The 16,435-nt window shown below is 35.8% G+C and overlaps 1 protein-coding gene across 4 annotated transcripts in view; it reads right to left on the bottom strand.

The window, feature by feature from the left end:
- Positions 1-16,435, bottom strand: part of LOC111870094 (zinc finger protein 883) — a 30,657-nt gene that overhangs the window by 6,005 nt on the left and 8,217 nt on the right. The window contains exons 1-4 of one of the 4 annotated variants that reach the window (XM_023862086.2): positions 13,276-13,809; positions 7,985-8,119; positions 5,718-5,870; positions 4,346-4,444 (exon numbers count right to left, since the gene is read on the bottom strand). In XM_023862086.2, the coding sequence (XP_023717854.1) occupies positions 4,346-4,444; positions 5,718-5,870; positions 7,985-8,107 (375 nt within the window). In that variant the 5' untranslated portion in view covers positions 8,108-8,119; positions 13,276-13,809. Of the gene's footprint in view, positions 1-4,345; positions 4,445-5,717; positions 5,871-7,984; positions 8,120-13,007; positions 13,173-13,275; positions 13,810-16,435 lie in introns of those variants that run through there. The other 3 variants (XM_023862089.2, XM_023862088.2, XM_023862090.1) reach the window with 3 other exon arrangements.

The raw sequence follows: 16,435 nt of genomic DNA, 5'->3' as shown, positions 1-16,435 counted from the left end.
CTAATCTTTTTTCTTCTTTCTGAGATTTATTATAAATGATGGTAATGGTAGTTATGGGAAAGCAAGCAATTTTAAGAGCCATAAAGAATGTATGCACTTCAATTGGGCATTCATATTTTTCCATCTTTATAAAATAAAACAAATTGTAAACAAGTAGTTACTATAGGATTCTTACGATGGTGTATAACACACAGAGATATTGGGTTTTCGGACTTTATCCATCGTCCTGGTTTTTAAGATAACTAAGAAAAACACGACGTTTCAGAAACTGGATCTGTTTCCGTCCTCAGGTGAGGGAAAACACCTATTGTGTTGGGTCCCTTAGAAAGAGCTAGCCTCAATCACTGGTCCTCTGCTTTTCTTGCTATACATAAATGATCTTCCCAAAACAATAAATACAGATAATAGCATGGTATTATATGCAGATGATACTAGTATCATAATAACAGAACCCAAGAAATTAAGCTATAAAATAAATCTTAACCAAACTTTTAAAGATACAAACACCTGGTTTAAGGCTAATTTACTTAAACTAAATTTCAATAAACTAAATATATGGAGTTTAGAACCACGAAACACTATGATACAGAGACCTACATCAGTTATGAACAGAAAAGTATTCCAAGTGCAACAGTAACTAAGTTCCTTGGTTTAACTATTGATGATGTTTTATCTTGGCAACAGCATATAAATCTGATGATCAAAGTCTAACTTCTACATGTTATGTGCTGCGCAACATTAAATATATAGTAACCTTTCCAACACTAAGGCTAATCTACTTTGCCTATGTTCACTCTATCATGAGTTATGGCATAATTTTCTGGGGTAACTCCTCTCATGCCAAGAAAGTGTTTGTCTTACAAAAGAAAATCATTAGAATCATAACAAACACTAAACCTAGGGATTCTTGTAGGAATATCTTTAAGCAATTGGAAATAATGACATTATATTCACTATATATATATTCATTACTTCTCTTCATAATAAATAACAAACATATATTCAATTCCAATATTGAGATTCACGAATATGTAACTCGAACCCATGATGACTTACATGTTCCTGCTGTGAAAACAGCAAAATTTAATAATGGAACATACATAACAGGCATCAAAGTGTACAATCACCTCCTTCAGTCAATAAAGACCTTAGCCAATAATGTTAAAAGTTTCAAATCTACACTGAAGAGGTTCTTACGTCAACATTCTTTTTACTCAATGAATCAATATCAGTATACTGAAGACAAGGATGTATAGTCCATCTGCTATTTAAATGGTTAATTTAATTTCCATCCTGTATAAGAATTATTTTTAACAACTAATACTAAATACAAGGTATTAATAATAGCATTTTACGTTTGTACCTATGGAATTTTTATTATATACTAATTTTTCAATTTTATGAACTGTATATTTTAGACTGCTATCGAATTGTATATATTATGATTTAGTTTTTACAACATGATTGTGACAATGATAACTATTTACCTGCGTTAGTTATTGCAGTACATATAGTAATCTGACATGTTCTACATCCTAGGCACATGGTGACCAGAGAGGATTCATGGAATTTTAAAATAAATGAATGAATGAATGTCAATTTTTATTCTACACAATTAAATGCAAAAATTCTCTTTTTTTCAAAATGTGTAACTGTACAAAATCTAACGGCTCTACACTGATGCGATAACATTGCTTCCACCTAGGAAGTCTGAATAGTCATCACGTTTGTATTATTCATTATATGGAATTCAAGAGTATACAGCTGACATAATAAGTGGATACAAGATATTTATGCTTATTTCATGATCATGGCCAACTGGCTCAAAAATCAGTAGGCTACACACATAAATGCAACTACACGAGCCTCCATTTGTTTTATAAAAGACTGACAATTTTAGCACAGTGTAATTAGTCTGACTGATACTTTTCAGGTATCTAGTTTTACTCTCACAGGAAACCAGCGATTCATTGGTTTTTGCTGTTTTTTTTCCTTTTCTTTCACTTTTCTTCCAGTATCTCATACAGAATATTTTCACACCATGACTCCCTCCTTCAGAATTGCACCATTCATGACCATCTTTCACATCTGATAACTGAGGTTATCATGGCAATGAATAAGAAAATTACACTCTTCTGAGATATGCTGCCAACTAGTTTGGTAGATAGGAACCTAAGTTTGTGAGGAATCTCCTGTACCCATCTTCAGGTTTCTACCCAGAAGATCATAATCTTCAGCTTCACATTTAATTTCACCTATGTAACCTTTGTATTTCATACAGAATCATGAAGCTTAAGAATCAATCGTTGGAACAATAATGAAAACGAACTACATACTTTATACAAAAAATTACAGATTACAGAGGTGACATATTTTGTCATTTTGGTTCCTTACTGAAACTTCACCCAACATTGTGGTGTTAGAACCAGAAACTAGAGTACCATGCCTGTACTGCTCCAAGACTGTACAATTACCATCTTTAAAATGGGACAAGAGAGAAGAAGTGTTTTGTTCAGAGAGGAAGGCAAAATGTACATATAACCATATATTCCTAAGAGTGCACTACATCATCACCAACATTACTGTAGCTTTAAATAAATATGCAGAACTATTTATTTGATTGTTTAGTATTATAAATTACAATGTTTGCATTTGCTTATTTTGATACACCAAAGAAACGGTGCACACATATTCACAGATATATGAGGGGGTACCCAACAGAAACCGAACTTATTTTTTTTTAAACTTATTTATTCATATTTTAAGCACAAACCTTCAATCCCCTTCAAAGTACTCTCCACTTACACTAATACACTTGTCTAGTCTTTTATTCCATTTTTCAAAACATTGTCTAAATTCATCTTTTGAGATGCTTGACAGCGCCTCCGTCGTTTTTTCCTTCACCTCAGCAACATCAGCAAAACACTTTCCTTTCATGTCTCTTTTCATTCAAGAAAACAAAAACAAGTTTTGATCATTTTGGGACTCTTCTTTCAAAGCACAGCATGCTTCCACGCGACCCTGTTTTTGTTCAGCAGTCAGCAGTCGTGGCATGAATTTCGCAGCCACCCTTTTCATTCCCAAATCTTCTGTCAAAATTCGCTGAACTGAGCTCCAAGTCATTCCCGACAGCTCCACAATTTCTTCAATGGTCCGTCGTCGATCTTCCTTGATGATTTCACGAATTTTTTCAACATTTTCATGTGTTCGGGCCGTGGAAGGACGACCAGAACGAGGTTTGTCATCAATTGACATTTCACCATTTTTTAAACGGGAAAACCACTCAAACACTTGAGTTTTCCCCATAGCATCGTCATTGTACGCCGTTTTTAACATTTCAAGAGTTTCTGTTCCACTTTTCCCGAGCAAAAAGCAGAATTTCACCGCTGCATGCTGTTCACGAAAATCAGCCATTGCAAAAACGACGATCACACAAAACAGTTGTCACTATAAACTCTGCCGAAAGTAGTCCTTACCTTCTGAAGCAACGGTAGTCGGCTTATTGACTCAGGAATGTTAGCTCTATGCGCTCATAGCGGCAAAACGCGGTACTACAAAAGCTCTGCCCACCAAAAAATTAGTTCGGTTTCTTTTGGGTACCCCATCGTACATATCATTTCTCAAGGCTTGAACTTCTAAACAGTTTTATTTCTTTGAGACTTAAGAAAACATGCCAAATCTCAGAAACATGTGCTCCTGAAGCAGCAATTTCATACATTTGTCTTATTTAATAAAACTTTATTAACTACATAGGTTGTACAGTGTCAAATGAGTACAAATACGTAACATATTGTGTAGGAAATGGCAAGCAAAAATTGTCTAACCCAAAATAGGCCTGGCAGGAAGAGGAACCATGAATATCCCTCTAGAGAATCAGCCTATGGCTCTGGATCAGATCTGGGACCCCCTAAACACAAGCAGGAATTGTAGTCACTAAGCCAGAGTATTTAGCAGAAACTACCAGATTTTCTGAGATGTAGTGGGTCTGGAACGGGGTCCACTCAGCCTCGTGAGGATAACTGAGGAGCTATTTCAAGGAAATAGCGGATTTGGTCTAGAAAACCAAAATTAAGCCCAGTGGGGATTTGTTGCGCTGACCACACGACACCCTCTATCTGCTAAAGCGCTAAAGTTGGAACTAACTTTGCCAACAAGTGGCGGTCACTTGGTTGGTATAGTTCACTTGCGGACATGGAGTTTCTTTTTGCATCAAGGGCCAAATGACTAATACTGAAGATTATACAGATAAATCAAACTCTATAAGACGCTACAAGTTAGTATCAGAGGAAAACTGTATAATCATCAGTTTTACTGTACTGGCACTTAATATGAAGTTTTCACTTACCAGTTTTTCATTTGAGATTTCAAATGATGAGGTCTGATTACTGAATGTGACTGTGTCTGCATTATCTCCACACGATGATGGTTCTTCTTTTAACACAACCTGCAAAATGTGTACTGGTTTTATATATTTATGCTGTGACTGACATAAATGAACTCATAACATACTACTCACACTATGAAACCCTAAGTCTGATCAAGGCATCATAGTTCATCCAATCTTATCTTGACTACTCATGCTACAAAGGGTAAACACTGCAATTTCAGTCTGAAGTGGACATTATCTTATGAAGGGTGAAAAACAAATACCTCATGTTAGTACAAAATCTAAAAACTTTGAAAACCTGTACATTCTGTGTTACACTGTGTGCACAAGTGCACACATGCACGCATGTGTGTGAGAGAGAGAAACACATGTCTGAGGGCCAAACTGCTCAATAACTGACTGCTGTAGTTGATCAAACTGTGACTTAAACAAAAGTATTTGTCTTGTTTGGTGGTAAAAAATAAAATGACCATTATGATGATGATGTCACTAGTTCAATAAATTGAGAAGCTGTGTATCTCTGATGAAGTTTATTCTTACAGACAACTTCCAATGAAAATATTTCCTCTAGATAGCACCAACAGTTGGTGCATATTCTTATTCTACCAAGTTTAGTATCTTAGTATAAATGCAGCTGTCTTTCCAGAACTTTTTAAAGTTATTCAGGTTAAGTGTTCTTGACTGAGTTTATTTCTAACACTTTCCAGGCAAAATTTCAATGGGTATTATGACCAGGCCAGACCAGTTAAGCACAAGGACAACTTTAATTGTTATAAGATGATAGGTAACAGTGAAAAAGTTCAGAGTATCTTATTTTTCCAGCACCTATCTAACAAATTTGAACAATTAAAATGTACTAAATTACAGTATGTAGTCTGTAACATTTTATATGGCTGTGAAACATGGTCTCTCGCTATGAAGAACACAGATTGAGAATGTCTAAGGTGACATACGGAACACATGGACATAAAAGAAAGGAAATAATTGGAGAATGAAGAAAATGTCTGTATCACGCTTTATTAAGGTCATCAAATAAAGGAGGTGGAAATGGGTATGATATGTAGCATGCCTGTGGGACATGAAAAATTCATATATATCACAGTATGAAAATCTGAAGGAAAGAGATTGTGGTACTTAAGGAAACTAGCTCTAGATGATAGGATAATATTAAAAAAGTATTTTGTGAATTATTATGGCTCACTGTACATGTGAAATTAGACGTATTAATTAAAAATTACATTATATCAGTTTTGAAAGCTATGATTAAGCAACATGATTTATGTTAAAGAATATACAAAAGATCGAAAAGCATTGTTCTCCATTATATTACCTGAAGAAAGGGGTCTTGTGCTTGCTGACAATTAAGGTAATGTCTGAGTGTGGTGTCTGATCTCTCACACTGCAGTTTGAAGCTGAAGCAGGTGTTCAGTTTCTTTATGCACTGCTGGCACATCTGGGTTGGCAAGCTATCTCCTGCACAAAGCTATAAACCAATGAAGCATGTATCTACCAAATTTCAGATACTGCCATGTATACTCCAGTATTCTGAGCACCTAAAGTATGTCTAAAATAGCTCTGAGTATGCAGCATACTTTCTTAACTAGGCAACGGTACAGAAGTAAAGGCCTGTTCAACAAGATCTTTGGTATGGTGAGTTTGATTTCCAATGTATGCTGGAAATAGAATATCGTAACTTTCAAATGATGACATAATCATCTATGTCACTATCTAATGAGGTCGCAACCTCAAAAATGTTTTAGACATAGTATAAGTGAAGCTATTGCATATTATACACATAACAATCTTAATGCTGCAGTCACTTTCTGCATCAGAAATTAATTTCCTCCTGTCACTTCTTAGCATTTTTTCTTATAAAATGAGAACTGTAAGAGCTATTGTGGTGTCATATGTCTGTGAATGTATCTCCAACCCCTGGATCCCAATAATGAAATGATACTTCTGCAGGAGGCCACCAGATGTTTATATTTTAATTACCAAAGAACAACTGTGCTGCAATTGTTATAATGCAACATTCTGAGGCCTGTGATTGCTAATGCTACATGATGTTCAAAAACATTAACCATTAGTGAAGAGAATATAATACAACAAGGCTACCACACAGAATTTACATTTACTCCTGAGTTTAATGTTAAATGATATACCAATGTAATTAGGTATGTGAAGAGTGATATGGCTGTTTTTTCTTCATTTATTTAATAATTTTGTGTAGGCCTACAGTGCCTATGCAGCATGAAATGTGAAATGAAAAGCTTAGTATGAAGCAGGAAACCATGGCTTATTCTGCTGTAGCATATGGACCCTAAAAAAAAGTCAGCCAAGCTAGTCAGTATCCAGGCCAAGATTTGAACCGGGGACTACTCAAATATAAGGTTACTCAGAAGACTGTAACTATTACACTGCTACTGGTGAGAGAGATTTGAAGTTCTGTCAATGTTTTATAGAAATTCCTTGTACATCACAGATTATAAATATGGCAAAATGTGTTATTACTGACATGTTCTGATATTGCATATATCAGAACTTCTGCACACAGATACATCATTATGTTGAATAACACTTATTTTACACATGTCAAAATGGTTTTGTGATAGATGTACCATTTATGTGATATGGAGCATCCATGTTTTATGTTGAAAGAGCTGTATTCTCTATTTCAAAATTTTATTTCCGGAGGTAACATGTTCTCATGTCAATCATCTAGCACACAATTTAATTTCACTCTATACCAACAAAAGCATAAAAATTAAGTTAAATGTCCAGTAAACTACAAACTTCATTATATTAATGTTGGCCATAGGTATTGTAAAGCATTTCTTAGGTACAGCATAGGGTTATCAATACAGTAGGCTTTCAATATAAAACAGGTGCCAGAGAACCTTTGATATCTGTGTTACAGGCTACCTGCATTATAAGTGAAATTGATATTTATGTTACTTTGAAACCACCGTTCTTGTGAACATAATATTTATACAGTGACTAAATTCATTTCATGAAATTTGAGCCCGAATTATAGGCTGTGATCAATCAGATAGAAGGTGTCCTCATTAAATTTTTCTGTTTGAGCTAACTATCTCAATGTTACAGAAGCCAGAAACATACTGTGCATACATTCAGTACCTGCAAATTACAGCATGGAACAATGAAATACAGCCTTGTATTGTAACAGTTCCTGCATAGAGCAAACACGCCACATTACCATCATTCTTTTCTTCGCCTTTCTGCAGAGCTTTTGGATTGGCCATTGCTCTTTTCACACATGGAGAATGAAGTCATGTTACACACCCCAGATTTTTCACAGGCAGTAGTCTGCACTTTGAATTCTTTCATACGCACTTGTGCCTAATATTTAATTGCAAATGTTCAATGTAAATACAGTAATTATGTCTCTTCAATTTTAATACCATGTAAACATATTAATTATAACATTGTAAATAAACTTGTGTTAGCAATATTTACAGGCTGTTACATGCACTGTGCTAAATGACTGCTATGTGAAAAACCCACACATCATCTACTAGTCTGTGAATAAGAAAGTGTTCAGAGCCACTGTTCTGTCATGCCAATAAATGTACTTACATTTATTGTTGGCGATATACTTTGGATTTTTTCTTGCAGCTTATCAGCAGTATCAAATATTGGATGCAGTTTATTTCCAGATTCCAGACACAGGCGACATATTTCCTTAAAGTTGAGCAACATGACTTCAAATTCCTGGGTACAAAATATAAACAGCGTTACTTTATTTAAAACAATATATGTATACATAATATCAACTTAAAAGTAGATCTCCAACCGCTTAAAATATTTTAAGAAACTCTTAATATACTACCAAAGGTTCTTACACAATTATCTCAATTATTTAAGAATTTATTAGAATGAGAATGCATGTCACTTTTAAGTTGATGCTACTGAATTACATGATGTAAAATATTGCAGTACTAGATGAATATATTCAGACCAACAAAAATGATATCAGCACATGCCATACTAATTACCTATAGATAAGCAAATGATGGAATATAACATTTTAATTTTTAACTGTGGGTTATTTTAATAAAGAACTGAACTTCAGAAATGGAACAAACATATCATTTTTGACTGTGGCATAATTTGTGATTCAAACCCTTCTTCATCCTTTATATCAACATGAAATGAACTAATAATTCTATTGAAATGAGCACAGCTGATGAAGAATATGTCACTTCAAAATGGGTAATTGGTAAAATGATTCAAAAGCAGTGATGCCACCCTGGGGGTTCATATTCGTTTGTTAAATGCTATTGTTAATACACTAATACAAGTTCTGGGAGAAACTAACGCCTACTTTCCTTTGAATTGACATGTTCCACAGAGAAAATGATGCATCCAACAATTCTTCCATTGTTGTTCGGGTATTCATTGCCACGGTAAGGATTTTACTGAGCCATTGCCTAGCAACAATAGTGGGATACACATGTACATACATAGACCAATGGGAACGATTTATGAAGTACACTGTTGAGATGGGCTTAGGTGCAGTGATATACACACAAATATCATCTAGAAATTTGTTGACAAAGGCATATTAGTATAAATATTATGTTTTTGGACATTATCCATCTTCTCGTCTTTATCTAAAAACCATCCTGTTTATTTTTCAAAACACAATGTTTCGGAGATTGGATTCTATCTCTGTCTTCAGGTAAAACCTACTCAGTTGGGTCCAATTGACAGAGCTAGTCCCTCTTTCCGGAAACCTATGCCAGCTACAAGAAGGGGTAGAGACAGAATCCAGTCTCCGAAGTGTTGCGTTTTGAAAAATAAACAGGACGATTTTCAAAAATGAGAAGACAATGAATAATGTCCAACAATATAATATTTGTAATATACATACAAGTTTCATAAAGAGTTGTTCAGCCATTCAAAAGTTGATAGAGGGGGATATACACACAGAATGGTTATCACATAAGACTACTTCTATTTTTTCAAAATAAAAAAGTAGGCTAAAAAGCGATTAGTTAAGGATGGGACTGAAGTAACCCTATTTTTAATAAACTATGATGTTACCACAGTTCAGAAAGTAAAGGTCATGTTATCCCCGTGGCTTCACACCAACCCGTGAAGATAAATTAGGTATGTGTGCAGTCGTAGCATTAAGATTATCTCAAGATATATGATCATCTCAGTAACCCAACCATTTTACTTATAAGGAAAGAAAGCCTTGTACAAATTGCACAGGAGTGCAGAACTTCTGCAGCATCATGAATACAATGATGAAAGGTAAAATCACAATGTTCCTGCCTCAAATTGAATTCTGACCATTCAGTCTACAATCAATCATTTCAGTGACTGAACTATCACAGATCATAGCAAATATAATTGTTAGAATAAATCTTTACATTATTTTCAATAATCCAATTATTTTAACTAACATTTAACACTACCCTCACAATAGCTGAAAGCAATGGATATAAAAAATATAACGTAACAACTCTATGCAAACAAAATCCGAAAACAAAAATTTATCACATATACAGGGAATTATCTATGCTCGATTACACATCTATTCAAACACACTACAATCTAGATAGCATTTAAAACAAATACAATTAAAACATACACAGTACAACTCTGAAAACAAACAAATCTGAATATAAGAATTGAGGAACACTAACATGTTGAAACAGTAAACAATCCTACATTACGCAAAAAGGAAGACCCCTAAAAACTTACACATAAATAGTATCAGAAACAATAAAGATTCCGCCTTGCAAAACAGTTCTGAGCAACACACACCAATATGAAAAAATGGAAGACATTATGGAGATAATAGATTATGCAGAAAAGGGGAAAATCATGCATATTAACCCTTTACATTTTTTTTACAGTAAGCCTATAAACATTTTGAATAATAGTATCATATTAACTTAGAAATTCAGCTGGGTGTTAGTTGTGAAAACATTCCACACAGAGTCCCATGCCACACCAGTACACAGTTTTTGACACACAACACATTTTTGTTCTATTGATTTCTTCGCAGTTGGTGGAATCTTGCTTATAAAATTTCTTTCTCTTAGATGTGGTCACTGTTTTGTCTGAAGAATATCAACCCGGCACTTTGTGTTCTACAGCATTAGCATATTTCACAGAGAGTCCCTCAATTAAGTGAATTCTGATTGACAATTATCTTCTCTTTTCCCTGTGTTATTCCTACATATTATCATTGCATTCAGAAATTTTACTTTTGTCTCTTATAGTTTTGCATATTCTCCCAATGGATGTTTGTGATTTTCTCGATTCTGTCATTTAACACAGAATCAAGAAAAGCACAAACATCCATTTTCAGTATCTAATTCCAAATCTGATAAAAATTTGTTCCGATTAGGTTTGAACTAAATATATTCTCCACTGGTCATGACACAACACAGCTGGCCATTTCGTTCCTTGCAACTGGCCTTGGCCAACCAGACCGCATGACACGTATTTATAGGACAAAGGGGAAATACAGTAATATCATTCATATTGTGAACTGTTTATTCTTTTCTACATAGCAATCATAACACACTTCCTAGATTCAACATCACATCTCAAAGTCATAGATTCTCCACGTGTCTTCTCATGGTTACAAATTTCAATCTAGAAACAGAACTGGTCACAAGAATACACTTTTCATTCGATCAGCATTCAGGGCAGCACACAGTATCGATCTAACATATTTAGATCGTAAGAATTCCCTAAGGCAGGGGTAGGTTTGTATGGTGACAAGCACACCAAGTGTTGAAGTAGAAAATGTTTTCAAAGAATTCAAATGAATTACAATTTCTGCAGGAAGTTCACAGTGGGACAAATAATACACAAAATGGTAGCCTCAAATTTCCTCTTTAATTTCAAAGAATTACTTTACATGAAAAACAACAGTTCAAAATACGTGCTGAAACTTAGCACTGTACTAGCCGTGCCAGGTACAGACTTCAGCAACATGTGACTGAAGCTGCTGCCGTGCCACACACGGACTAAGGCACTGAAGAGTTAATCTTGCAGAAAAATCCCAAGTCCATGTTATTACAATTATTTGGGCTGACTCTTACAATTTCCAGTAGTTTCAGAATATTCTCTTTTGGAATCTTCTTATTACTCCGGTTATGACATATCTGCCGCATATCTGAAGCATATTCAGGATGATGTGTGAATGTGAGGCCTTAGCTTATATAAGATTACATCACTTGGGTCAATACTTTATGGAACCAAGGGACTATTTCGACACCCCGACCTATAGAATCCTTTACTTCAAATGAAGCGCAGGATTGCTGTGGGGATAATCAAAAGGGGAAGCACAATAGACCACTGTAGGTAGCGGTGCAAGGGCCGAGAAGGCCCACTCCTTATACATTCATTCATTCATTCATTCACCTTCAGGAAATCTGTAAATAATTTATATGGAAGGTATCGACCCCATACTAAAAGTACTCAAGTATTACATGGGAAAATATTGATTCCGCCCTGGATCAAGGGAATGTCACACAATTATTCTTCTAAAACTTAAAGCATATACGCTTTAAACATCATTGCATGTCTTTTACACTATGCTGTAAAACACAATTATGAGAATGTCACAACTCGTACTCCACTGTACTCACTGTTATTCTCTAAGCACTTTAACTGACGCAAAAAAAAAATAATTCTCTGATGCTCTTTACCACCTTCTCACACATGTAAGCCTACAAGATTAAATGTGAAGAATACAGTACGTTGTGTAACACACCAAAAATCACTTGCCTTCATTGTGCATGTTTCATCACACACTGTACACATCAAAGTCCATCTTTTACACAATTCAATAAATATGATTCCTAGAATAGCATGAATGACGACATATGTTTCTCTTTGCACACCACCTTGTTATAAGATGTTACTCTTGATGCAAACCAGATAAGTACATAACATGGAAGACTGTTGACTCCATCATGTGTGAACGGAAAACTTAACTCTGCATTCTTGAAAACACTACACATGCAGAACACATCAGTGTATATATTACACACAAACCTATAATTTTGATTGGTGGACAGTCTTCAGATGGGATTTACACTTCACTTTACACTGTGTCTCCTTACAAGCACTTCTACTTATGCAAAAACAACAGTTATGTGATGATGTATACTACCTAACCAAACACATAATCTTTACAGTTTGGCAGAAAATGGAAGACAACCTTCTGTGACACACCATGAACGAATTTCCAAAATGTGATTCACCTGCTCTAATTGTGCACACTAATGACACATTTCCCAAACATCACTGTGCATATTTTGAAAATATTATTACACATGACTGCAAGAATATTATCAACGACATCTTGTGTTTCACTAGTCACTACCTTCTTATGACCATATATTCATAATGCATACAATAAATGTTCATTAGTAGAGCAACTGTTGCTTCTTTAATGGGGAAAAGGAATATCACTAGACATTCTTACAATCACTGCATATGTCACACAAACCTCACTTATAAATCTTCTTCAATGATAACATGGAACACACTTTACACTGCCTTCTCAAAAGTACTTACACTCATTTAAACAAACCTTATATGGTGTGGTGTCTACTAAATTACTCACATGCGTAACTTTTTCAAAAGTTAGATAGCAAAACTATTCCCTGTTCTGTCACAAAATAAATTCACTTGTAAAATCTAATTAACTTGCAATTCTTGAACCCACTACAACACGCTTCGTACAAATACCTTTTAATGTCACAGGTAATTATGATGCTCAAAATACACGTATTAAATCCTGCCATTCGCATTTCACTCATTTTCTTTCTATGATATTTTATATATATGCACATTTTCTTATAAAAACTTTTCATACCAGAAAACATACACACCTTGAAATTCTCCTGTGGAGACGGTCGCTGTATGTCTCAGTGTCGCCCTTCGCACGTTGACATTGAGCCACAATGGTAGATGTTAATTCGCTTGCGTCGTTTGATATCTTTGATATTGCTCACAAGTTGCAACATTCCCATCTGAAATTCTATGACCTCTTCAAGCCAATTTTTTCAGGGGGAGGAATAACACCCTTAAATTAAGACAAGTGCCTGTTCGGTTTTTCACTTTCTAGCGCTGCCAACATTCTCATTTGTACCTGATCTGGTTCGCGATCGCGACGTTTTTTCGATCCCATGTTCTGGGAGATGGCTATTTAAAACATGCAGCTTCCTGATTGTTCCTGATAATTTGTTTCTAATCCGGAGGGTTCCTGGTCCGTAGGTGGTATATCAGAGTTTTCCTCGGGGGATTTGTCACTGTCTAGGCTGTCTGGTATCTCACGCTCACAATCCGGTTTAAACAAAAACTGCAATTGTTCAGCATACAAGTAGTTCCTCGTAAAGAATGCCCCAGCTCCGCTCGTTTTGTCATTTATTTTTCTACGAGTTCTAGCGTAATCGTCTGATATTTCTCCATATTTTTTGAACTTCTTTTACTGTAATGAAATTAAAGTAAAATAAGGTTAAAATTAAAATTAAGAAAAAATTAACTACATATGATACGTAATGAATGAAAGGAATTGGTTGAAGAGTTTTACTAAACAGCTATCAAACTAATTACTCATTCATTCATTCATTTTACATTCCATAGATCCACAGTACAACAGGTAGGTTATGGAACACATCAAGTGGTACACATATAAAAGACAAATAAGCCAAAAAATAGAATAAAATAAAATGACAGAAATATAAAAAGTTCTATTATTAATAGTTTTAAAACTTGGTGACAATAAACATAATTTGTTAAACTGTGTATAAATTCTTCGGTACAGGGTGGGGCGCAGAAACTTCCTTCTTGTGAAGACGCATTGTAAAGGGAGGGTAGCTCGCAGAAAAGTGGGGACAGGCTCGGCGAACGCAGCAGTCATGGAAGTTTCTGTCTAATACCTCTCAGTAGGAAACATGAGGTAGATGAGTGAGCAGCGTGCATTTGCTGTCGAAGCCTATTTTTCGAACAACCCTTCCTACGTGGCAGTGCAGTGTTACTCACTTCGGAATTAAGCCCAGAGGTCCAGTTCCTGATCGGAAATCGATTGTTTTCTGGGTAGAGAACTTTAGGACAACCGGGAGTGTGGTGAAAAAATCATCAGGATGACAACGGACTGTTATGATGCCAGAAAATGTGGAGGCAGTTCGACAGTCGATTTTCAGATCTCGCAAACATGCAGTCGCCCTAGACATATCCAATCGTTCAATGCACCGAATTCTTCACGAACATCTTCATTTCCATCCCTATAAGATGGTTGTTGTGCAAGAATTGTCACCACATGATTTCCAGAACCAAATAACGGGGTGCGAAACATTATTGGAAACTTTACCCCCTGACGCACTTGTTTTCTTTAGTGATGAGGCACATTTTCACCTATCCGGATATGTCAACAAGCAGAATATGCACTATTGGAGTGGTAACAATCCCACAGAGCTCCATGAGAGGCCACTTCACAGTGATAAGGTGACAGTATCATGTGCGTTGTGGAGAGTTGGAGTTATTGGCTCTTATTTTTTTTAAGAAGACAATCATGCAGTTACTGTCAATTCACAGCAGTACATGGAGATGATTAAAAACTTTTTCGAACCAGCTCTTGAAGAAATGCATCTAGCAAATGTCTGGTTCCAACAGGATGGTGCCACAGCCCATACAGCCCGAGCTTCAATGGCAGTTTTGAGGGCAAAGTTCCCCGGACGGCTCTCACCTGATCTAACGCTGTGATTTTATTTTATGGGGATACCTCAAGGCAGAGGTTTTTAAACATCACCCCACAAACCTGCTTCAGGTGAAGAATGTTATTCGGCAGGAAGTAGCCAAAATTCCGGTGCACGTCGGAACGTGCAGAGGGGAACTTCAGAAAACGGTTGCATCAGTGCATAGAGAACGGTGGCCACCACCTTCAAGATATTTTGTTTAAAACTAAATGATTTAAAACTTTAAAGTATATGATGGCAGCTCTGATGGCCATTCCACAGAAGCAGTTACAAAACTGTTTTCAAGGGTGGACTAGGCACTGGCATTGGTGCATAGCTCCCCAAGGGGAGTATTTTGAAGGCAACCACAGTGATATCCAGCAATGAGGTATGTAGCACTATTACCAGGATGAATTCATGAACTCTACTGTCAGATCATGTATACTGTTTTTGTGACTGCATAATGAATGGTGTGATCGGACTAATGAAATCTGTGTGAACACATATACTAATATACAATTCCACACATTATATATATAAAATAAGAAGACACAAGATAATTTACAAAGAGACTGAGTTACGTCTGATAAATATAACATACTGTCACGTGCTGGGTGTGTCACATGACAAATAACTTTACGTGGGCCTTGGATTTAGCAAATCTTTATTGGATACTCAAACTTACACACCTTACAATTGTTATCACTTCAACTGTATTCTGCGGCGGCTATCTTTCAACTGTCTTGTATGGCGACTAGGTTCCAACTGTGTTGTATGGCAACTAGGCTCCAACTGTATTGTATGTCTGCAGCTCTCGGCTTATGTATGTGTTCTGTGGTCTCAGTAGAGGACACCCCTTGCCAAGGTTTGATCTCACGTGTTCGGCAATCCGTTGCTTTGGGAACGCTATTTATACACTAGTAAAGAGTTTCGTCTCATCTGTTGTTACTAACGGCCTTCTGTTGTTCATCTCCAGGGAAAAGCGTTCGTTGTTTCTGCAATTCCTACGCAACGGCCCGCTGTTACTGCGTTACCATGGAAGTATCTACTCCACACACATTACAATACATAAAATTTACATCAAAGCGATCATTTCTTCCCACAAAGTAATGAGAATGATGATGATAATCTGCTATATCTGTGTGTGTGTGTATGTGCATGTGTAGCAGATATTGTTACTCAAGCATGATTTGATTCAATGACCATGTATTCAAAAACCAACAACTTTACCCCCTAAGTTAATGCACAATTTGTGGAATTATAAATATTAATTGCATATTTAAATACAACATTATGCACACAATATATGTATGAG

This window comes from Cryptotermes secundus, unplaced genomic scaffold, assembly GCF_002891405.2.
Source record: "Cryptotermes secundus unplaced genomic scaffold, Csec_1.0 scaffold545, whole genome shotgun sequence".
Classification (NCBI taxonomy): domain Eukaryota; kingdom Metazoa; phylum Arthropoda; class Insecta; order Blattodea; family Kalotermitidae; genus Cryptotermes; species Cryptotermes secundus.
The sequence above is the reverse complement of the archived record's forward strand: the minus strand, read 5'-3'. Positions and strand labels throughout refer to the sequence as shown.